This window comes from Thalia democratica, chromosome 7 (assembly GCF_965202585.1).
Source record: "Thalia democratica chromosome 7, ktThaDemo2.hap1.1, whole genome shotgun sequence".
Classification (NCBI taxonomy): Eukaryota; Metazoa; Chordata; class Thaliacea; order Salpida; family Salpidae; genus Thalia; species Thalia democratica.
Genome location: NC_139171.1, coordinates 38,014,430 through 38,040,686, shown reverse-complemented (window position 1 = coordinate 38,040,686; position 26,257 = coordinate 38,014,430). Strand labels below are relative to the sequence as shown.

General features: G+C 25.9%; 1 protein-coding gene across 1 annotated transcript; it reads left to right on the top strand.

Annotated features, from left to right (window-relative positions):
• The first annotated feature begins 12,552 nt into the window (after positions 1–12,552).
• Positions 12,553–15,250, top strand: LOC145840597 (uncharacterized). Its single transcript, XM_082947905.1, has 5 exons — positions 12,553–12,867; positions 13,132–13,329; positions 13,874–14,013; positions 14,131–14,241; positions 14,531–15,250. The coding sequence occupies exons 1-5, from the start codon at positions 12,624–12,626 to the stop codon at positions 14,618–14,620; spliced, it is 783 nt and encodes a 260-aa protein (XP_082804031.1). The 5' UTR covers positions 12,553–12,623; the 3' UTR covers positions 14,621–15,250.
• The last annotated feature ends 11,007 nt before the right edge of the window (positions 15,251–26,257 follow it).

Sequence of the window (26,257 nt, the reverse complement as noted above, 5' to 3'; positions counted from 1 at the left end):
CCTTCAAAAACAGCAGGAAAACATTTAAAACCGGCTTCAGAAATTCTTATTAAGTTTTTTTAAGCTTTTTGGAAAGATAGTTTACATGACGGAGTCGATTGACGTCGCAGTGTTCTAGTCGATCTAAAAGACGTTTCGACGCGAAAAGCTACGTCTTAATTCACGAGGTTGCCGATTCGAGCAGCTTGAAGGTGAAAAAGTTTGCGGCCTTCTTCAGCATGAAGTGGACGCCGACCGTTTTGCAAGTACATGAACCGCAACAATCCAGAAAGTTCGAAAACGATGATTAGTGCAGGAGACTATGCAGGGAGAGTTTACAGGGAAAATATATGTATGTCGCAAACGGGGTATCGGTCAAACCGAGATACCTTGTTGAGCTGGAATCCGGTGGTCTTGATAAAGAAATGTATGAGAAGTACTTGAGTTTTTTGAATGAATAAATCAGTTAGTTTACCAAACGTGTACATACCAGATTTTCTAAAATGACGTATTTTTTTAAACAAAACATTTACGTTTTTTTTTGTTTTTATTTTAGAGTTGTTTGATTAACTCTGTTTTACTTTATGACCTCGTTAGTAGAAATAAACCTGAAATAGCATTTAAGTTATTTATTGAGACGAAAGTGTCTCTAAAAAGTTTTAATTAACTTATGTTTGTTAAACATGCATATATTTTAGTAGATGTTACCTTAAGAAAAAATAAATCAAAAGTTAGAGACAAAAACTAACAACTAATTTCACATCTTTTGTAGATATTGTTAGTAGATATTTACTGTTGTTTAGTATTTTAAAACAAAACCATGTTTAAAGCTTGAAACAAGAACTGAAAACCCTAGGTAACTATAAATTATTAGATAATAGCTTTTGCTTAATGAAAAATGATATATTCACCTACAAATAGTTTAATTAAACTAATGAAAACTGAAGAACCACTATAAAAAATATACTATTTAAAGCATTAACATTATTAAAGTTTCTTTAATAGATAAAATATTTTAAGTTAAATGCCAATAAAAAAAAGGCACTATACTAATTTCTTGGTTGAGCAGCTGAAACGACATAGTTAAATATTAATTAATTTTAGTTATTATTTTTTGTAAACTAGTATGATAAAAACCTTTAAAACTAAAAAGCGATTCTTGAAAGGATAGCTAAAAAGTGTGCGGAAATTTGATTTAATACAACTTAATTTTTAAATTCAAATGCTTTACATTAAAAGCAAATAAAAGTTTTCTTAACAAAAATTATTTTCCACAAACATGTAATTAAACTTAGATAAAAAGGCTGCAGGTATACTCACAATTTCCACCCGAACCAATTATCAGCTGAAACAGCTCCCAACCGATCAAATCTCACCCAAAACTTTAATTTTGGGTTTGTTTGTAACAAATTGTATAACTTTTTTTATCACTGTTACCCCTAACCCTTTTATTTATCTAATAGAGCATAATCTTATTTTGATTACTGATATGTTATTTAAATTTTTAATATGTTATTTAAAAAGTTTACAGTTTACTTGAAAAGTTCTTTTACAAACAGGCTCTCAAAAGTTATAAACTTATTATGACATATTTTCTTTTTAAATTTTAAACTAGTATTGGCTGTTTATAATTAGTGCACAGCACAAAAGTAAAACTTCTTTACGAAAACATTAAATGTTTTAGTTTTACATTTTTTCATACTCTTACATTCAACATTTAAAAATTTGTTAAGAAAAGACAAGTAGTTCTTTAAAATAAATAAATTTTCATTGGATAATATAATTAGAACCTCTTTCATTTTTTATTTTTATTTTTTTTTTACTAGGGGTTGCACAGTGTCCAGAACTACGGTCGAAAAAAATAGAACTAAAATTTTTGTCGGATCAACGAGAAATAAATTCAAACAACCGAACCCATCCTATTACAAACTAACATTCATAAAAAAGGGCATTGAACCGAACTATCTTATTATTTAGAACCTAATGAAAAACAAATAAAACTCCTACATAAAATTGGACATTATAAACTGAAAAAGAGCTAATTTCAAATCAAAAAATGGCTGCAAACTACGTACATTACAAAAGTTGAAAAATAGAGACAAATTAAAAACTGAAAGAAAAAGATATGTGTTCATTACGAAAAAACCCGTAAATTCTAAAAACAGCAACCTTAAACTCCAACAGAAATTAAATTTACAAAATATGAAATTTTTTTTAAGTTTTTCAGTTTTCAGAAATACTGTTTTAGATTACTAGTTTTCAGATTACCAGTTTCATTTTATTATTATTTATCAATAAGTAATGTGTATGTAAAACGTGTATGTAAAACTATAAGTTTCTCGCCCGGGCAATTTTTTGAAACTTGCACGTTTATTGGAAACTTACTTATTAAAAAAAATAAACAAAAGTTTAATAATTCACTCAATTTAAAGCGTTTTCGAAAGCTTAAATATACTATCAAGTTATATTTATTTGTTTCAAAAATTGTACACTTTATAAATTTTTGTTTTTTTTCCAGCTTTTGATATATTCTAAAAATATATTGATTAAACTTTAAACGTGAGTAAAACAGTGTTTGATTTTTTTTTGGAAATATAAATTGCTCTGCTTTATTTATAGTAAACTAATAACTAACATATACGCTTTAAACAAAAAAATGAAAACGGTAAGAGGATGATGTGTGTTTAAAAACTATAAAACGCTTTATTTTGGATTTAGTCATATGAGAGGAGTAATAATTTAATTAAGGGGTCGGCAAACTTCGGCCCGCCCCCAAATGTGGCGGTTCAAAATAAAGTCTGCGGTCCACAAGGAACTTTTTATTTAAAAATATAACTTTTTTTATTAATAAAAAGAAAAGTTTTTTCCTTTAAAAACTCGCAATTAGGCTTTTTATTTAATGATTATCCTTAAACTACTAGTTCTCTTTTATTGCTTATTTTATTCCTTTTTTTTTAAACAGTGTTTTTATATGATACACTATAACCATTTTAAAACGACTACGGCCCGCGAAAGACTTTTCTCTTTAGAGTGCGGCTTGCGACTTATAAAAGGCCTTGCTTTAGATTTATAAGTTCTTTAAGAACTTTAACTGCATTAAAGTAAATATTCAAAAGTTACAGGTGTAACATAACGTTATTGCAGGTGTAATAGTAGTAACATGATATCATAACTTATTAAAAGTGTTTTTTGGTTAACAAATGAGCTTACTTATTCTGCTAGTTTATATATAAAAATGTTAGCAAAAAAGCGGTCAAAATATCTTTTGATGGTTTTAAAAAATCATTACTTACTACAATTTATTTCGATTTATGTACCTTTTTATTAGAAACAAACTTCTTTTTTTAGCTAGGGATAAAGATTAAAAAATAGAGTTAGCTTGATTAATTTTAGTTTTTGAAGAAACATTAAAACGAATTAAGCGTAAAAAATGTTTTTATTAATTTAATCATTAAAAATTCAAGTTTTTACATTAAAAAATTGACCTTAGTCCAGCAAGTACATTTTAAAATAAGTCCAAAAGCATTTTTATTAATTTGTTAACATACACCTAAGTTTTCTTAATTTTTGAATGAATTAATAATTGAGATATTGTCTGAGTGTTAATAATAGTTATTATAATCTAGTGATTGCCATAAAAAGTACTACAACTTAATTTTTTTTATTGTCTTAAATAAATTTGAAAAGGGTTCTTAAGTTTATTTATATCTATTTTAAGTATTTCATTGTACATTTAAATATAGAGTCTATAAAGATTAAAAATTAATCTAATCTATTGTTTAACTTTTACTCGATCTAATTTGTGTCTGTCACAAAAATATATACATTATAATGAACTAACTTTATGTAGTTTTATTTATAAACTTTATTCATGTTTTACTTTTGATGGCACATCAAGGTTATAGATTTAGGTTATCCAGAAATTTAATTGCAAACTATTTTGTGTTACGGAAAATCGTTTTTTATTCGTACAAGATAACTTTTGATTATTTAAGTCTTATCAACATCGCTGAGTTTTTGAACTTGAAAGCTTTAATAAAATAGACTGTAAGCTTTTGATTACTAAAGTTTTGTGTGAGTTGTGATCTGTAACTTTTAAACTTAAAAACTATCGTAAAATATATATGTTTTTTTACTGAAAATTTATGTTATACATTAACTCTGTTCTAGTTAATGTTAAATTCAAGAATAGGTTCGAAATAATTAAAAATCGATTAATTTTTGTTAAAAATTGCTTTCAAAACTGTAATATGAAGCTAATAACTCTGTTTATACTTTTAGTAAAAACAACTTGGATGAATTTTTCAAAAGTGAGCTTTACTTTGTCGAAGCATACAAACTGTTTTATGAACAAAGAAATTGAGATGTGATAAAACTGCGTATTTTTTCATTATCACGATTTTACCCCGTAGTAAACAGAGTAGCTTTGATCTTTTTTAGTATATCAATATAGACGATAAGAATTTTTTTTCAGAAAAAATTTATAAATTTATTGTTTTTAAACATATTTTAAAACTTTTATGTAGGGTTGTTTGTCAAAAATAAGTAACCAACAACACTTATTTTTATTAAAACTAGTTAAATAATTATTTTTTCTAAATTTTTATAATTTAAAGATTTTATAACAACTATGGTACTAAATGTAATCAAAATAATTATGTTTTTCGAATCTTAATATCAAACTTTTTGAATTTAACTTTTGTATAGATTCATTTAAACCCCGACAAAAATGAATTAAAAAGTCTTTAGCTTACGACTACTATTTCAAACACTTAATAATATTTTTAGATAACAGAAAAAAAAATTAAGTAGACTTGACTCATAAAAACTAATTTAGTTATAGTTCGTTGGTAATATTTTCTTCTTATTATTTAACTTAGTTTTTTTAGACAATCAGAACATATTAAAATAATTTATAAAAAAAAATATATAATTAAGTAATTTTTGGCAAACTAAATAAAGTAATTAAGCATTAAACTAGTGTTAGTATATAAATTTATTTAAAATAAAATTGGTAAGCAGACATATTGTTTTAGTCAAAATTACTACTTATTTTATAACTTTAAAGAACGAGTAAATATTCTCAGGCTAAAATCCAAAACTAAAAAAAATATCAAACAATTGAAAATCAAAATTTTGAGTTAAAAAAAAAAAAAAGCTGCTATAGTTTTATTCTAGTGGTTTAGAACGAAAAAATGTGATTTGCAAATAACTAGAAAAATAAAGTTTTTGATAATAATTTAATTTAACACTTAAATTAGGCTGGATTAACAAAAAAAATTGCAAGTCGTAACTTGCATGTGATTATGAGCAGATGTTAAAAGTCGCAATGTTTACCAATTGGATTGTTGCGTTGAGTTTTGTATGCTAATGTTGAATTAGAATATTAAACAAAGGTGCGGAGAAATTTTATTCCTTTTTATACTTACATCCATACTTCCTATAACTTTATTTGACCTCTACGTTCCATTATCGAACGATACAAAAATAACACAATTACTTAAACATTTTACACGCACTTTTTTTAAAGGGTATTTATTACAAGAGTTTGTAGATAACATCTCAATTTTATGAAAAATTGAAATAGCTTTAAGTCATTTTATGCATTTTTAGATATTAAAAAGACTTATTGTAAAAACTTGCTCCAAAAAAAAATACAACATGGTTTAAAAATTTGAACTTATATTTTGCTGAATTAAGTTTACCAGAACATCTAAATGTATCATATAATTATAAAAAAATTTATGAACTTAGAAACATAATTTTATTTAGAGAGAACAATTGGTTTGTTTTAGAACTGATTTAAATAAATACCAATTTTGAAATATACCTAGTTTTTCATAAGAAAATTTTTCGTAAAAATGTCTTTAAAATGTTAAGCTTATTGAACAAGAAAAAAATAAGCACTCAATATTTTTTTCAAAGGACGTGGTGTACGAAAAAACCTTTTGGTTATCAAGTCACAAACCAGGATACAGTTTTATGAGTTGTCGAGTATTGTTCAAAAACAATTACTATTAGAAAGGAAGTAGATAAACAAAATGAGTTGGATTTAGGTATATTAAGGCTTAGTCAAAAAATAAGACTGTGGAATATATAACCAAAAAACTTTAAATTTTAATTTAATAATATTTTGATTTCTACTTGTTGTATTGATATATAGAACAAATTTTAATGCACAATATATACAAAAGACTCGATGATAATAACTATTATTAAATTTTATTTAAATCATTCTGAGTAATAGTGTCTAACTGAAGTGTCTAACTAAATATATAATTATCGCTTAGTATACTAAAGCACTTTTTCCAAGTGTATAAAAATTGTTTTCTAAAATAGTATTTAAATTATGTATTACGACTGTTCTTATATAGTTGTTATAGTTGTTATGTACGCTTTCCAATGTTACAACTTTATCTATCTATTAAACTCGGAAGGTACATAAACTATTTATACTTATCAAAAAAAATCAGCATATAAGTTTATCTTTTTTCTACCTTTTATTTAAAGTTTTATTACAATAAAAATACAGAAAAGAACTTTAAAAATTTACAATGTTTGACTAAATATCATAAAGGTTCAATAATTAAGACCACGGTGCTAAAGATAAAATATACAAAGTCTTAATTAAAAAAAAACTTTAGCTTTTTGAAGCATTAACAGTTAAGTTAATTTTAAGTTTTTAATTGTACAGATAGTTTACCTAATTAGTATAAGTTGTAATATTTTTTTAAAGATTTAAAAAACAATGCATAAAAAAATGATAAAAACTATGTCTTCATGTTAACAGATAAAACAAAACAAAAAACAAAATAACATGAAGAATAAAATTGTTTCGAATAAAACCGTTTATTGAAATAAAATATAAAGGTTAATAATAATATTTACAAGCTTCGTTCGATAAAATAAAAAGTTTTTACACATAATTTTTTAAATTTAAGCTTACATGCGTTCTAGTAATTTTTATAGTTGTAAAAATATTCAAAGTTTATATACCTAATATGTTTTTTACTAAAAATAGCAAACTTAAACAAACTTTTTTAAAAAGATTGCAAATCAAACTCGTAACTGTGAAATACTGAAAACATTTACAAGTACACGAATTACTTAACTTTTCAAATATAAATTAGTCAAAAATTGACTAAACTGATGTGTGATAGTTGAAGTATTTGAATTTAAAATCAGTATCCGCTATAAACTATTAAAAAAATAACTTTACATTCCACAAGTTTTAATATAAAATCACTTGTAAAACTTTAATGTTGGTATACAACAAAGTTAAAACCAAAAGTTTGATGTTCAAGCTTGTACATTACACCGCAAACTACTTCAACAGTGACGTATTTTCTACACAAGTTTTACAAGATTAATCCACTTCTAGCGACTGAATTAAACGAAGAACATAAAATAATGATAGATTGATAATAAAAAGTATTGTTTTATTAAATGCTTATAAGTACACACCAATATAGTCCTTAATTACTAAGAAAATGTGCCTTTACTACTTTTGACACTTTAATGTTTTACTTTAGAATTTATTATGTCAAACTAATGAAGGTACTGTTTAATTGAACTACATGTAGGTGTGGTGTGGTTTACGATCAATTTATTTAAGGTAAACTCATTTATTGGATACAAAAAAGGCGTTAAGTCAGTGTGTTATATTAATCTTTTGACAAATTGAGCAATATAAAAGTCAATATCGATAAAAAATATTTTAAGCTAAACGAAATCAATCAAAAACTTTTTCAATGTTTTTAATTAGTTTCTGTTTAGAAACCGTTTAATATTGTAAAATAATTAAAAATTCAACGATTTAAACATTGAAAATTTTTTCAAACTAAGACCACACCGGACGTAGGAAATGACTTGGCATTCATCAACTGTATTTGAACTGCGATCCAGTAAATTTCCTCAAGATTTTATCTCCCGAACGAGCTGCTGACATAAGCGTTATGCAAGTTTTGTTTTGGTTGAATTGAAGTAAAAGGCACGTCTGGGAAGCGCAGCGCACAATTACCGGAAAAGTTCTTGAGAAAGGCCGATCGCACATACAATGTGTTGGTACAACGCAATGCAAACCGCAGTCTTAAAACCCGTGACTTGGTGCTCGAAATAGTAATTTTAACTGGCCTACCGTGAATTTGTTAGTACAGCCGCAGTTTCCTTTTGTCGCCCGAGACTCAAGTGCCCTACAGTCTTGTGACTTACAAAAGTCACCGGAGTCAATGCCAAGGCGCCATTAAAGGCTACAATCGACCCTCGAGCCTTTCTTTTTACTTGGAAATTACTACATCCGCGTTTCGTTCTCGGCATGTACGGAATGTCACATGGCTATTGTGATTACAACACCTTTTAGTCAATGGGGTTTTGTCAGGAAAGCTCTACACAAAAGCTTCTCTTTTAAGTGCCGCTCATTGGCCGGGCCTCAAACAACGCACTGTTGCATCAGCCACTTTTTAGTGTATTGTTAGATGCTTGGTAGGCTGACTAAAGCAATTTTATGTACGGAAGGTTATTAGGTTAAGTTTGAATATTTTGTAAAACCAATGAAACGCTTTTGATTTCATGTGACTTTTTTTTAAAGTTTCACTTTGGCTTTGCAGTCTGACACTTGAAATGTTTTTAATTTTTAATAAAAAATAAAGCAAATTAAATATTAATTATTCACACTAAAACATTATTTAAAAGTAGTTTTATTTTTCATAGCATATATAATAAGTTTAAAAGTTATACAAAAACAGTTAAACTAACCACATTAGTTTAAATTTTATAAAAAATACTTGTGTTATGTTTATACACCATTTTTTATTCCAGTTTTAAATGTTTAGTTATTTAGACTGTTTATTTGTATACGTTTTGTAACTAAAACATTAAAAATGCAATCATTTTTTTTGAGATAACTCTATCATGCACTAAAATCGCTTTATTAAAACATATTAATAAATACTAGTGTTACTTATAGGGTTTTTCAGAAAAATTAATTAAACTTTTTGAAATTTTTTTTGTAACCAGTTCTCGATAAGGTAGAAACACCAAAATTTTATTTACTTTTAAATTTGCGTTTCATATACTAAAATTACTTTCTTGTTTTAAGTCTCAACTATTACGACTAATAACTTTTTTTAAATATCACTATATAATTGCATGCTAATAGAATAGGCTCAATCTAATTGTATGACTTTAAATTGATCAATTATTGAGAAAATAAGTATTGTTTAACTAAATGAATTATTAAAATCAAGTCACAAAGTTTTGAATAGTTTAAGCTTTTACCGCATTTTTGGTTATTATGGCAATTACTTTACATTTTTAAAACTATTATTCTTAGTAACATACATATACTAGAAAGATTATCTTTAAAAACTTTAGTACAAATTTTTATTTGTAAAAAATTATTCATAAAACATTTAAATTGAATGTAAAAATTTCTAAAGTTGTAGTTAAATTAGCATAAAGTAGTTCGAATATAAGTTAGTATAGTGTTCTTAGATAAATTTATAATTTTGTTACAAAAGTTATAAGCACAAAATAACTTATGGTTTGAAATGTTAGTCTAAACTTCCCAGCTTAAGTTTTTAGCTATGCATTAATTTCAAGCTAAGTAATAAAAGAAATGTTTACAATAGTTTTTTCGCTAAGTTAAGCTAATTAATACCTACCTTTTTTTGATGATAGCTTAGCGAATTTGATGTTAAAATATACTTGTAACTTGAATAATTAAACAGAAACTTTTTACGTTTTAAGTTCCTATATACTATTAAGCAGCAATTGATAAAACAAAACAAGTGTCTTTTTAAACGAACAAAATTGTAACATTTCTAATAGCAATAAAGCCTTAAAATCACTATGAATTTTGGAAAAAATTCACATTTTAATTATTTTCTATATTGTAAAAAGGAACTAAAGTGGAATTTTTCGGTAAATTCCCAGTTAAACACTCCAAGTTTGTTTAGAATATGATATTTCTCTGAACTAAAAAAATTCCTCACTATAATAAATATTAATACATTTATGTCAAAACAATTTTCGTATAAAAACCGCAAAATAAAAAATGCTAATGCATGAGTGCGTAAGACTCTTAGTTTTATTTTCGTTTTTAAAAGCATAGTTTTTTAGTAAAACAAGTTACAACTTGGCGGTTTTATCAGTGTTTTAAATACAACAGCCTTCTTGTGTTTTAAAAAACAGCTGTGCAAAGCAAAAAGTCTTGACAAAGTAAATTAATTACAAAGAGTTCAAAGAAAAGAAAATGCTTGTTCAAATCTGTTTGTATGTCATTTGATTTTCCACACTTAAACTTTTGTTCACAACATAAAAAGCGACATATACATAAAGGTGCGCAATTTTTTTTTCAAACGAAGTAAGCCTAATATTACCTAGAATAGGTAGTTATGTAAAGATTGTAGCTTGTGCAACTATTACTCTTTTTTTTTGCGTAAAAGTTATAAAATATCTATTCACACCGACAGCCTTCGACCGCGGTGCAAACTAGCGTGTGGTTATAGCAAGCACTCGAAGCGGCTTCCGGCTTCGCACAAAAAGCCGCTCGCGAGCGGAAAATTTTATGAAAAGAGCCGTCGACTGGTGACCTTGGCTTCTCTCTTCGCGTGTTGCAGCGCCTATCTTGATGCGGCCTGTTTATCAAACAGCAAATTTTGCGCGCCGCTCAAATGAGTTTTCTTCATTGGCCTTTTGATCGTAGGTGGCATGTTGCATCATTAGGTTATCTGACGAATTACGAGCCGAAAAATGTGGGCCGGGCTGAAAGCCAGTCACGTTTTCCGTAAGTTTTATCGGAAACGGTTAATTGATTGCTTCAAAGTTCATCTGTAAAGGAAGTATAAGTTAGTCGGCCAATATATCATGCTAGCAAATCTCAGTTCATGGTGGCTTTTTAACCTTTAGATTAGAAGCCCGCTCATTGGTTAACACTTTTTAGCATGATTTTCATGTCTAATATAAAAGTATTATAAATAAAAGGAATCGTGAAAGCAATAAAACATAGATATCTTTAGTTGTATGAAAAAAAACGTACTACTTATAGTTTTCGCACTTATACTATGTGTTTTTACTACTTTGATGAAATTTTTTTTAAACCTGTAAAATCTAATCAAACTATTAAGCTAAACGAAAAATTATAACATAGAAAATGCTATACATTAAATTGCTTTAACAAAAGCTAGTATCAATATTATATATATTATATATGTTATTATTATATATATAGCAAACTATTATTTTTTTTAATCCTGAAAAAACTAAAGGTAAATTAATACCTATCAAAGCAGTGGGTTCACATTTTTCAAACGCTGTGCACAGAAAATTGCCAGAAAACAACTAATCTTCACACTAAACAAAAGAGAAAACTAATTATTGTTTAAAAACGTATAACTTATTTATACGTTTTTAGTTTCTCAATATATAGATAACGTGTTGAGAACTTTGACTTATGTTATAATTAGGTGTTAAAAATGCCTTTTCATTTCACGAAAATTTACTGAGCACAGTAAATAATTTCTATGCACACCGTGAAAACTACTAATCTAAAATTTTTTTTTTATTCGTTAATGAACATTCAGTGATGAGTTAACTTACTGTCAATTGTGACGCGTGCTATTTTTGTTAAAGGGTGCGAGAAATTTACAAGTATTTAAAACACCTTTAACTTAACATTTTTTGAATTTAAGTAGAAAATTTAAAATAGTACAATTACAACAAATCGTTTGTAGAAAAAGTTTATAGAAAAATAATAATTTTGAAATTTTTATATTATTAAAATTATTTTTATGTACTGTTTTTGTTGGAGCATTTGCATACTGCAGCAAAAGTTAGATAAAGCTTAACGTGATTTTTTTAAGTATAGTATTTTTTAAATCTATTATTTCTTTTGTACACACGAACTACCTTTTAAAAATGCCTCTTACAATACTTTTGTTATATAGTGAACAGAATTGTACTCTATTTTTTTGAAAATGTTAGTCAATTTATATACTTTTACACTTAATTCTAAATAATAAACTTTAAAAAATATATTAATTTCTATAGATTTTTCTATGGAAGATAGTACAAGAATTGTTTATTTAGTAATGTTTTCCAATAAAAATATATAAAGAGTTAAAAATTTACTCAAAACACAACAAATTTGTGTAATTTAGTGAGTTTTACAGTTAGATTGATTTTATTTTCTATTTAAAAAAGTTTAACGACTACTGAAAAAATTATCTGCTCGAATACTATATAAGTTTTTTCTAAATAGCATTTATCTTATTAACTTTACTTACATAACTTTATTGTTTTATGTAACATTATTGAAAACATTATGGTTAAAAAAGAAAAAATAAGGAATAAGTTTCTTACTGATTTTTCTTAATTCATTTTAAAGTTAAAAAAGTTTAAGTTATAGCGAGTAACAATATTGTCGCGCAATTAAACTTTGCTTACTCAAGCGTAACTCGTAAGATGACAAAACGAGAGCGACAAAGTAGCCGCATTCGAAATTGAGAGAGGCATATGTTATAGACATAAAAGTTGAGAAAAAATCTAACATGTATAAAAGCTTTCAAAGTTTAAGAGAACATCAAACATATCATTAAAAAATACTACATCGCTACTTTGTTGACAGACATTACTGATCGATAAAAATGTTAAAAATCACGCTCCTCATTGTTTCGATTTTTTGTTTGTATGCTGCGGGCAAACCCGTAGTAGAAGAGATTGACGACCAAGACTACGTAGCAGTGCAGCCGGAGATACTCAAAGAGCCAATATGGCTTCCGAAAACCTATGACGAGTCTATTTGCGAACCGCTTACCACTGAAGGATGCAGGACTGTGAGGAAAATGACGTACTACGGAGTCGAGTGCGACTTTTGTGTGATAGAAAAAGGTAATATGGATTTGTAAGTATCAAGTTAAAAGAAATTTAAGCTTTAAAAAGTTATCAGTATAAAATAAAAATAATCATAAGACTCTTGTTTCATTAAACAAAAGTGTAATTATAAGTATAAATGGTAGATATATTCTAAAAATATTAGTATACAATAATTTTGAAATTTCTAACTGTAAAACTAAAACGTTTAGCATTTATTTAGTCGAACCATTCACAAAAATTTACACAACTTTAGTACTTATACAATTTACAAATTACCAGATGAAGTATGTGACACTTTCAAATACTTGCTGGTTCCTTGCGACGATGGGTTAGTTTGCTATCCGACCAAATCATCGAGAGTCTTGTCACCTTACACCAGATCAGACTTGTATGTTTCGGCTTGCCAGGACAAAAAAGCTTTCGATTTGATGATTGAATATGGCCGCAGATACGGCAACAAGAACTTGGATGAAACAAGTTTGATTTGTTTACTTTTTTCTATAGATCAAAATATGAAAAAGTTGTTAGTCTATTCAAGCAATAATTATCAAACGGCTGTTGAAGTGAATAGTTCTTACTAATAATTGGTCTTTAAATTATCACATTTCAATTAATATTTTTTTTTTTATAGAACACAAGGTTACAACCTGAAATAATACTCTAACTTAATTGCGATAGAAATGCACTATTAAAAAGTTATTTTAACTAAATCTATAACCCAAGGCAAAAATTCAAAATTTTTAAGAAAATAAAAAGTATAGACTTCTGAAAGCTTGTAAATTTTAAATGATGAAAAAAACAAGGAACTTTACAAAAAAAAAGCATAACTATAAGTAAAAACATTTTTTTAAAGGTATATCTTATTAAACACAGTGAGCTTTTGTTAAGTTTTTTCTTAAAACACAATCTTTTGACTATCTCGATTTGTTAAACTACTCCCAAGTTTTCTATAGTTATAATCATAACTTGATACCAAAATAGTTAACATATCGAAATATAACTTTTCTTTTTAAATCTACAGGTGACGAAGAACAAATAGACCTTCTTGAAAAGGCAGGATTGATGATAGAAGAAAGTGATTACGAAAAATACAGAAAAGAAACACCAATTGGCAGCCCCTTTGATAAAAACCACATTCCAAAGAAATTTTCAAGTTCAGAGGTTGGTAGTGTACTGGCTATTATCGCACGCTAGCGGATAAAACATTCTACAGTAAACAAAATTTACTACTTATGAGCTAGTTATGATAAATCACTTACCTTACTGAAAACGTTATAGGAACCATGTTACGACCACTACGAACACTGGGAAACAATTGAAAATAAGCATAGGAAAAACTGGAAGCCGTATTGCGATGATGAGGGTATGTATGAAACAACTGTTCCTCAGGTATGATTAATTTTTGTTCTAAGAAACGAAAAGTTTTATAAAAAAACTTTAATTACATGTAATTGTACTCTTTGTTTGTTCTATCATGTGTATCATTTATTTGTAACTAAAATTGTATTTATAACTTAAAAAAACTTAAAATAAAACTTTTGCAAATAAGCTATAAAATAAGCGCAGTTAAAACAAAAATAACTTTATCACCTAACTAAACAATTTCCATGTACTAATCTGTAGAACATTTAAACTAAGTTGACTAGGAGCTAAATAGTAATTCTAAAAATATGCACAGTGCACAACTGACTTCGAGTGCTGGTGCACAAACAGCAGGGGCATCGTCGTAGAAGAAAACGTTCGAGACATCTGTGGCAGTTTGGAGTAGAACTGCGCGGCCTCACAGAGTACAGCGATAGAAAGAGAAACTTCGACATTCTGCTTTTCGTTATTCGGTTCAGCGTTGCTCGCTGCATCAGTAGAAATTCCCAAGCTTTTAGATATGACACGACTGTTTTTCGCTTGTATTTAATATTTATTTTTTTGTTGTAGCTACTTTGTTGGTTTATTTATTATGTCGTATTACTGCTACCTCTTTACTGTAGCTTAATAAACAAACTTAAAAAATATTTTTTCGTAATTTTAAGTAATGTACATGAGGAGAACATTTATTTATACAATATTTTTCTTGCACTATAAGACATTTGAGTAGTGTCTAATTTTACTAGGTTTTCAAAAAGCTTTATGTAAAACTGTTTAAACATTAAAAAAGTAAAAGTTGCTGAAAATGGTACCGAGGTAGAAAATTGACAGAAAAGTTATACTATACAACTTGTTATACAACTTGTTTCTAAGATTAATATGTAAAAGATAAAGTGTGATTTGAAGGTACCGAAAGCTTTTTGTAAGAATTAGTTATAAAATGATTGAAAACATTTAAACTTTCTTTTGTACTTGATAAATTTTTAAATAAAAATGCACAGAGTAGTTCAAAAGTGTACTTTGTTTAACGGTTGTAAAACTCAAGTGATTTTATTCTTATATTTAAGACAGTTTAGATTTTTTACAACCAAATTGTTATGATACGCTTACTTGTACGTACTTAAAATTAATCTAAAAAATAAGAGTGATTTAAAAGTTAATTTGGATTGAAAGTTGTTTGTAAGAGCTCTAAATCTGAATATTTTTTTAAGAATATTTTTTCAGAACTAAATTAGCTAAAACAAGCTTATTGAATAATGTATATTAGACTTGGATGATAAATAGTTTTCAAACAATTTTTTGTCTTTTTAATTTAAACAACATTACTTCTAAATTTTTGTTCAAAAAAGTTTTGTTCAAGTGTTTTGTATCTTTATTGCAATAATATGCTATACATTTTAATTAAAAGTATTAGATTTTACTGTAAAAGTTTTTAATGTAAATAGAAGCACAAAAAAAACAATCTGTTTTTAAGTACAAACTTTTATAATAATAAGTAATCTGTAAAATATTAATTTAAGACATACTGCGATATTGCAAAGTAAGTAGTTAAAAAATATTAATACGTTAAAATAGTGTCGATAGTTTAGAATTCAAATAGCTTAAAGTATTATGAAAACTCTTTTGAGTATAAACTAAGTATTAACAAAAAAAAATATATGCAAAATTTTTGAAAACAAAACTTAGAGTTTTATTTAAAAAAAAATTTTTAGTTCTTGAAAGCCTTTTCAAGTGTATTTATTACCCGTATTTGTTTTTTTGTTTTATATCAAATAAGTCTATTTTAATGCTGCAGAAAACGACTAATAATAACATTTTTCAAAAACAATTACAAAAGTAACTAACCACTGTAAAATAGCTGGGAATTGACAATTTTAGATGACAAAACATATTTTAACCTGACGTTTATACGTTATTTTCGATTTAAATTTTTGTGCACTTTTTAACTAGTCTTTTTTTAAATGTGCACATAGCTTTTATTAATGTCTCAACTACCTATTTAAATGATAGAAACGTTTCAAAAATGAAGGGGTATATTAACATAGATACTTAAGATTCTATGTACTTATCAATTCAATGTATAACTAAATAGATTGTTTTTCAAATAAAAACAGTTTATAATAATTATTATTAAAAGAAATTAAAAATTATATTGTATACTGCTTCTAAAACTAACTGGATCTTTTGCTCTAACTAATAGATCTTACATATCTGAAATACTTCTCAAACATAGGTTACTTTAAAAATAAAATTGAATAACTTACTTAAAAAAATATATAAGTTTAAAACTATTTGAACTGTTTTTAGTTAACAGCAAAAAGGTATTTTACTAAAAGTTAATTTGTAAAGTAGCTGTACTTATTTTAACAAACAGAAAAAAAATATTTCAGTATTTTCTAGATGCTTAAGTAAAGTGTCAGCATTATTTTTATTTTCTTTAAACACTATGTACATTTTTTCAAACACTTTAAAATTATACTGTGAGATATATCTGTCGTGTGCCTGCTCTAAACCCAAAATCTAACACATTTCTCGTTGACAAAATTTGATTTGCTGAAATTTAATTATATTACATGTATAAATATGTATTAACTAATTCTGTTATGATATTAAGTTAAATATTCAAGTTTTTGGTGTGCATTTTTGGTGCATACTTACATTTTGGATTTTAGTATCAGGATTTTATCATTGTTGTCTTTAATGTTGAGATTTAGACTTGTGGGTGTTTGCCAAATAACGAGCCACTAAAAGTTTTTTTTTAATTAAGAAAATAATTCTATTTTTCTCTAATTTTGTGTTATTCCTCAAAGGGGTAGCTGAAGTTACACTTGATGAGCTTTCTTTAATTTTGCTTAACGTTACAATTGAAGAGGGGATATTAGATATTGGTGGTAAATCTGTAAAAACAAAGTGCCGTTTATTATTAGTTATTAAGTAAATAAACTTGTATCCAATTTAATTTTTTTTTCCTATAATAAGTTCTTATAAAAGTTCTCTTAAATAAAGTTGTAATGTATAGAAAAAAATAACGTATCATTTTAAAAAAATCACTGGTAATTAATTTTTCTTAATGTTTGTTACTAAACAAATATATATAGGAAAACTCAATGCTAAATAAAGTTCAATACTTGTAAAGTAATACGAACAATAATTTGACGTCAGTGACATTTGCTTAAGTTTATGTACATTTGTAGCAAATATTACTCAGTAGTTTATTAATATTTTTTATACTTGAAACTAAACAAATTAACAATAACTCTTTGATAATTAGTAAATAGTATTTTATTTGTAGTTAACAAGCTAGGTTTTGCTATCAGTAATATATTTAACTGTAATTGCTACAACATTGCAGCGCAAAAATTATTTTTTAGTAATTTAACAGCCAATATTAAGTTTTTATAACCAGTTTTAAAATATTTAATCCTAAGAATAGTTTATTCAAAAAAACATTTCACAAATAAGTTTAATCTAGAAATGAGTTTGACACAAAAAAAAAACTGTTTTTGTTCAACGCTCTTCAGTGTTTAAATTTCGGATAAAAATTGCTGTAATAAAATTAGCTAGTATTATTGTTTATTGAACGATAGAAAAGCACTTAAAAATTTGGTTTAAGGACCTGGTGTACAAAGGAACCTTTCGGTTATCGAGTCGTACACCACAGTAGTAGCGAAATTAAGCAGAATCATTTAAACATATTTTACATAATAACTTTTAAAAACAAAGTTACTAATAAAATGTCCTGGACATGACATTAAACTGTTCTGGTGTACAACTCAATAACTAAAAGGTTCTTTCGTGCACCAGGTCCTTGGACCAAACTTTTTGAGCGTATTTGTGTCGTTAAATAAACAATAACACAACTGTAATAATTAATCTATGCATTATTCAATAACCGAAAGGTTTTTCGTGCACGAGGTCCTTGGACCAAATTTTTAAACGTTACTTCTAATAATCAACAAAATAAAGCATTTATAACATCAGTGTTCATTCAACGAAGCGAACAAATTCGTCGAGTAAACTAACTTCTTTTGCCTACAGAGTTTACGTTTTGGGCTTAAAACGTAAATTAATTCTAATCTTTTAGATGAATAATTTTGCTTTTTTTGTTTGTATTACTTTGAAGTTATCCGTAATTTAATCTAAAAAAAGTTGGAACTGTTAGTTAAATTTTGACCGATTGCTGAGTTACTTTAAATAACGCTCTGTACCTCCCAATGTCGTTTTTATTATTTTACAATTTGATTTTGCTAGGTAAATTTTTTGAAGACTTTAACTTTTATACTTTTGATTGTTCTACGTAATATATTTGTTTACAAAAACATACATGGATTGCATGACTAAAGTTGTGGGCGGATATTTTTTACTATTTATTTTGAATAGTTTATTGGTTTTATAAACCACTCTTGTGTTTGTTAATTTGACTATTTTGTTTACTTTGTATAATTTATACTGATTATACGTATGCTTATTTAGATGATTATTACAGTTGTGTTATATTTTATTACTTAGTTTAGCATTTTAATTTGTTATGTAAAATGTACTTAAACATTTTATAATTATTAAAAATGCTTTTTAAGTGGTCCTCAATCTTTTATAAGCAACAATTTTTTTAGAAAAAGTTGTTCGCGTACCTCACTATATAGAAAAAAGTCTTCCGTGGGTCGATATAGTTTAAAATAAATATTATAACTAGTAAAAAAATTACTATTTTTTTTTTAAATTGGGATAAAACTAGCATTTTAGTAGAGAATCCGTAAAAAAGCTCTTAAATAAGAACTAATAGTAAATTTTTACAATTTTTTTTTTGTTTTATAAAAGTATTTTTTTACCGGAAAAGTATCTCGCATGTTTAATTCTGCCGATCCCTATACTAGCTTATTTTATTACAGCAATTTTTATCCACGAACAGCAAGAAATTTTTTTTTGTTGAATAACATACTACTTGTACATTGTAAGATTAATATTTAAAAAAATGCGTTTTTAAAAATCTACTTTAAATACCAAAGCATTTAGGCATACTTTTACTTATAGAAATTTTAATTGATAGCAAAACAGTAAGCGATCTCTACTTCATGAAAATGAATAAACATAGGTTTTTTTAAAGTTATTTTAACAACAAAGTTCGCTTATATAGCTCATCAGTGCATAAAACAAATGGTTTTTACAAAGTATAAAAGCCATGGAGGATATAATTATAATTGAATCATTACTTTTTAGCTAATGCTTAAAATTTGGTACAAAAACTGAAAAACAAAAAAAATATTGTTTTGAAACAGAAGCTAAAAGTTTTAACATCTAATGTTTAATAAAGTTGAGGGTAGTAGATATTTTTTTTTTGATGAAATTTTTTTAGATAAAACAAATTATGTTCAGGACAAGAATTTAAAAAATAAAAACTAAAGTCTGATCGGCCTAAGTGTTGTAAAAGTGTATGTACGAATTGTTAATTATCTATTAAGTTTTCAAAGTTTAGTAAATAAAATTTAAAGAACTAAAAGCTAAAAATAAAAAGATAGAAATAATAAATCTTTTTTAAAGTTGTGCTGTACACTTACGGTTTAACGGTTAAACGTTATAAAATAGATGGTTTGCTTTAAGACAATAAAATAGGTAACTTAAATATTAAACAAACAGTTAAAAAAAATTAATTCTTAACTAAACTTGAAATCAATTTAATGCTTAAGCGTAAAGGAAAAGTAAGAACTTAATTGTAGAATTCGACTAAATTAATTCTTAAGTCAATAAGCTTAAAAAAGCAAACTCATGTTAAATATAATACTTCTTTTACACTAAGCATCTAAGGTTGTAACTTTTTTGAGTTTTAAAACGATACTAATAGTGTTTACAAAACTTTCTTAAAGAGTCTATTCTTAAATTAGTTGATAAGATAATAAGCGCGAAAAAATTATAAACATTTTTAGGAGGCTTTTAAGTCGTTTTATAAAAAGTTATTGGTTAAAGGAAAAAAAAATGTTGTGTGAAAATGAATTTACTTATTAGATTAATGTCTTTAAAAGTTAGTGCATCAATTAAGGTACTAACTTAACTAAAAACTATTAACTAACTTAAGACCGCAGTTTTATTGTAGTTTATTTTTTGTTTTTTGAGAGTTTAAAAAAGTTTATCACATAAGTTGCTTATAGAGTACTATACATTCATTTTTGTTTATAGATTCAAGTAAAAGTACGTTTTTATTGAAAAGTTTTTTCTATGAAAAAAAAAAGGTTTTTTAGGTAAAAGGATTTTTTTATTAAAAATAATCATAAACTTTTAAATTTAATTTTTACGTTGTATAAAAGTTCAAAGAACATTACTATTTTTCAATAAAATTCAAAAAGAATATTTTTAGCTTGTTTATTTAAAAAACAGAATGTTTTATAAATTTAAATAAAGTAAAAAAAAACAACTAAACAATTGTTGGTATGAATTAGTTTTAAAATAAAGAGTTGATGCATTTTATCACAATTTTATTTATAAAAAGTTTTGAAATAAATTTTTAGTTATTATTTTTATGTTACTAATATTAGATAGTCTAGTAAAGAAAAAAAAATCAATAGACTAAAAAACAAGTATACTTCTTTAAAAAAATAAAGATTTTCTAACATAATTTTTTTTTAAGTTATAAAGAAAGTAAAAACAATAGGCTTTAAAAGATTTTACTTACAGCTTTTTAAACAGACATTTAAATTACTAAAAATGGTATGATTGTTGTTGACAGTAGCAAAGTCAATTACTTATAAAAAAAAAACAAAAAAAAAACAAAAATAAACAATATCGTAGTAGCATTAAGCTAAGTTTTTTAAAACAGCACTGGGCAAATATACAAACTAATACTTTTACTTTCATTGTTTTTGTTACAGTTATTAGTAATTATTTCCTAACATTTGATTCATAATTTCGTTTTCTAAGCTGTTAAAGAACTTTCGCTGCTGTAACTTTCTTAAAATATGTAATAGCTCATTTTCAGCAACTCTTTTCCGTCTTGAAAGAGTTTTTCTTTTTTGCAGATTATTAATTTTTTTACTTGACGAACTACTTAGTTTTCTTTTTCTCTCAGCTAAGAGCTTCTGGTATAGACTTTTTTGCTTGTTATGTCGATTCGTGTGGCTGTGCTGAAATATTGTTCAATTTACATAAAAAATATTTTTGTAAACTCTTTCAAACTTAAAAAGAAACATTTTTATACAAACAATCTAGTACACGTTTTACAATCAATATTGATGTGAAGTATTTCAGCTAGTTAAATACTTTTTTTTTGTATAAATATTTTTAATCTTGTAACTTCTTTCTAAACGCTATAAAACAAATACTTTAAATGGTTATAACAATAATTAGTAAAAATTAACAAGTTCGTTACTTTTAACATTTACCTTTTTGTGTCTTTGCTCTTTTAAATGTACAGGAACCATTTTACTTCCATCAGACTTGTCTGAGGTTTTAGATTCACTAACACGAGAAGACTTTAGACTTTTTCCTTCGCAACAACAAATTACTAACATCACTGATATAAGAAGAACAAGAGATTGCTTCGTATAATAGGTCATTTTGGTTCAATTTATCTATAATTCTGTTAAAGATATTTAGTATAACTTTTCTGTTTAGTATATACTTGAAATCTAAGTTTTAGTTTGTTTAAAATGTAGACAATTTAAATCAATCATAAATAGAATTAAAAACTATATTAATTTAAGTAATTAAAGTTTTATCTAAAACAAGTAATTATATAATTATTTAACAAGTCTTACTTTATTTTACAATGTGTATTTTAATAAATTAATAGACTATTTTCAGCTACAAATTTACGAACTACTCGTAAAAAAAGTAAAGATTGAAATGTTGCATACTAGAAGTATATTGTATTGAATACGAGTATCTAAATTTCATCTACAAGTAGCTTTTATCGTTTTTCGTAAAACTTAAATCTGACTATCTTAGCTCGCTTTTTATACCACCCTTGTCAACTACGCCACTTGATGTGCCAAAGTCATGGTCCGTAAAAATGACGCAATACATAAACAGCAAAATGACACGTACAAATGAGGTCATTGCACTTTCTTTTCTATTGTACGGCCACTGTGTAACGGTCAGTGCGTGATTATGCACTTTTTAAAATAAATTGACATTTAGCCGGTAAAATTTTCTCAGAAGTGGTTATTGAGATTTATTGCATAATTGGAATACCAAATGGAGTAGCATTTACATACTTGACAGCTATTTGTTCTGCCCATTCATTGATATGTGACGTTTTGTTTACACAAGGGTTAGACGTCGCCAATAAAAAAGTTGTACGTATAAATTATCTTTTTTAGTAAAATTATTCTAAAATGAGATAAAATATAAATAGCAATGTATTTTCTTTAGGGCTAAAAGTTGAAAAAGTCTATATAGTTGTTAGTATGGTAGTCTTTAAAAAAAAAACTATAGGAATATAATTTGAAGATAAAAACTTTTTATAATTATGCTTTGTATTTTTTTTTCATGGACTTATGGGAGAATAAAGTTAAAGATTTTATCATAATTGCTTATAGCATTCAAGTTTATTTTCTCTTTAAAAATGTTTCTTTTAAAGAGAAACTTTTATAGTATCGTATGTTCAAGTTAAATAGTTATAATAATTGTACTTTTGTCATATTTGTCAGCAAGTTTTTATTGTTACTGTAACTAGTTTTTAAAAGTAATTAATTCATTGTTTATTTATGATGAATAGCAATAAAACATTTATATGAAGTGTATGTGTACTACATACTATTATTGATATCAAAGTTCATATTTCATTTTTCATAATAATTTATTAGTTTTATGCTTTTGGAGCTTTTTGCCTATTTTTAATATCAAATGCTATAAAGGAGCACTAAAAAATAGTCTTAATATATATTTAAAAATATTTACTTAATTCAACAAAACAAGTGATTATGATTCATAAAATACCAACAACGTTTTTATATGCTTTATATATTGTCTATGAACAAATTCTAATAGTAAAAAGGTAATTATCAATCTTAGAAACAAAACCTTTGAATACAACAGTGGTCAGCAAACTTTTACAAGTCGTGGGCTGATTTACCTTGGAAAAGTCTTCCGCGTACGAAGATGTTTTAAAGTTTTTGTATTAATCAATAAAAAACACTATTTTGTACTAAAAACATGATAAGGTAAGCAATAGTAGAGCACTGGTAATGAATAATGATTAAATTAAAAACCTAATTATTAGCTAATATTGAAATTCTTTTCTTTTAAAATACTTTAAAAAGGTATATTTTGAACTAAAAATTACCTTGCAGGCAGAAAATTTTGGTTTTTAGGGCTGCATTTGGTCTGCGGGCCACAGTTTAGCGACCCCTTGAATACAACCACCAGCAAACTTATTTAATCATGTTCTTCAAATAAATATTTCAAACAACTGTATTGTTTATTTAACGACAAAAAAGCGCCTAAATTAAATGGTCCTTGGATCTAGTATAAAAAAAACCTTTCGGTTTTTGTATTTACTTAAACCGTTATGAACCTACTGTACTAATCCTATTTAGGTTGGTTAGTTACCAAATTTAAAAATAATACTCAGAAATGATCCGCTAAATACCTTCATCTCGTTTGTTTTGTGATGAGCTAAATAGGAGTATTGTGGTAAATTGTACGCACCAGAAAGCAAAAAAAAAATCTTTTTTTTTTTTTATAAGCTTTGTTGCTTAACCTGAAGCATTAGAGATTGGTTGGAAAGTTTGGAGCCAAAAAATAAATAAAAACATTTAATTTTTCAACATACAAATATTGCCTGTAAAAATTTTAGAATAGTTTGTTGTTTCTAAAATGTGCATGAAATAACATTTCAGGTAACATAAATGTAAAACAATTATTGTTAGACCAAGTCTTGCAGACATTCAACATTAAAAACTAAGTAAATATACGTTTCTTAAAAATAGACGAGTGCGAAATAAGTATTGCTAATAAAACTTTTAGTTGAGATAATCTTTTTCCGTCTATAGTTTTAATTTAAAGCCACTGATAGTTATACAAACAAATAAGTTTGTATCTACTTAATAAACTTTACACAGTGATAGCGAACACACGAAAAAAATAACAATTACAGTAAGCTAATAAAATAATTCAAGTTTTTGTATGCTTTAAAATTTTTTTGCAAACCATAATAGATAGTTTGAAAGCCTTTTTTTTTAATATCAAACATATAGAGCATGTGCAAAATAAAACGTTTATTAAAGGTTTGTTCACCTGCTTATACAATATTTATAACATAACATAAAATCAATGTTTTGGTAAAAAAGGTTATTATATATAATATGAGTCTTTATAAATTGTATATCTGTTACTAATATTTGAGACTAAGTAACTGGTATACTATCGAAATCCACCTGCGTTAAAAATCCATTCGATTTTTATTTCTTTGTTTACTAATCTATTTTATATATTGTTTGCATCTTTTTTATTTATTATTTATTTTGTTTACTAACTGTTATTCCTAACCCTTACTCTCGATCGGTAAGCGGTTCTCGAATTCGACTGGGTTGATTTTGAACGTGTCCCAAATAACTAGTAACATAAAATAAAATTTTCTCTCTGTTATGTTTATTTAATAAATACAATTCTTAATGTGATTTTAAGTTAACTACATTATTAAAAAGGTTAATCTAAAGTTTTTTTATTTTATTTTAAGAGTTTGTGGACACAATTATATAACTTGATTATTTAAAACATCAGATACTTTTAATGATAGTGTGTTAACTCTTACAAATTGCTTTAATTTTCAATACAGTTTGACTCTACTTAAAAACAAATAAGCAAAGCTTTTGTTTAAGTTATAATACGTGTGCTTACACATTACATAACATACTACGTAAGATTTTAGTAAGATGTTGCACAAAACAAACATGAATAGTTTTGCGATCATCAGCATAAACACACTCTTATCTACGAACGTGAAAAATATGCTTCACATGGTTGCTAATAATTCTATGATAATTCTAGTTAAAAGTGACTTTCTAGTTTAAAAATCATGTTCTGTATTTTAACTGCTTGAATAATCTAAGCTTAACAAAAGCGACTCAGCCGTATGTTTGGCATTAAACTAGCTGAGTTATACTACTGATTCATTTTTTTTCTCTACTGACAAACATAAAGTTTTTAGAAGTATTTTTAAAGCTCAAAATTCAAAATAAATTGTTGCTTAATGAAGTTTTAACTTCTAATTTTCACCTTTGCAAATAAATTTGTTACCGAAAACAAGAGCAGCTTAAATGTTAAGGGTTTTTTTTAAGAATTTAGGATTTTGTCTAAAAAAGGCGACAAAGAATAATCGTTTGATAACCATGGACCACCATTTCTATTTTGAATGTTTGTACGCTTTTTTTTTTTACATTTTAGATAAAACATAATAATAAACACGTTTGTAGAAACTTTTACTCAAATTAAGTCTTTATTCTATATTTCGTCTGAATATCTAAAAAAAAAATTATTAATATATATTATCCGTAGGCAAAGTCTTAATATTTTAATCATAAAACAACCAATTTTAAATAACAACAGTTTCAACTTAAAACTAGGAGACTCCTTGTAATTTTTATGTACCTTTTGCTTTTTTTTTTCAAAAATTCATAAAAGCAACTCTTTATAATTTAAAATGCTTCTGCTTGAACATTTTTTATATATAAAAAAGACAGTATATCTGTTATTCCACATTATTGATAGAATGATTAAGTTGAAAAAAACAAAAAAGTATCTAACTAAATTTATTCAAGTTTTAGTATGCATAAAAAAACTCTATTAAAAAACTTCTTAAACATTAAAGTTTTGTTCAAAAAAGTTAAGGTAAATAAGACGACTCTTTTTAAGCTATTTAATTTTTTTAATGAAAAGTTTAGCGATTAAGAAGACATACCTAAAAAGATGCGAAATAAAAACTGTAGATGATCAGAAAAAAGAATTATAGAACAAAACGGTAGTAAATTAAAAAAAATATATTAATTTTTGTTGAGTATATACCCTATCCTATTGTGCAGTTATTGAAAATTGAAGAAAGCATGCTTTAAAC

What these genes read in the sequence shown, in the direction of transcription:
- LOC145840597 (XM_082947905.1), top strand. Translation starts at nt 12,624, where the DNA reads ATGTTAAAAATCACGCTCCTCATTGTTTCGATTTTTTGTTTGTATGCT. An exon ending in CAAGAACTTGGATGAAACAA is followed by an intron (nt 13,330 to 13,873) that starts GTTTGATTTGTT and finishes TTAAATCTACAG; the next exon opens with GTGACGAAGAACAAATAGAC. An exon ending in AGAAATTTTCAAGTTCAGAG is followed by an intron (nt 14,014 to 14,130) that starts GTTGGTAGTGTA and finishes AAAACGTTATAG; the next exon opens with GAACCATGTTACGACCACTA.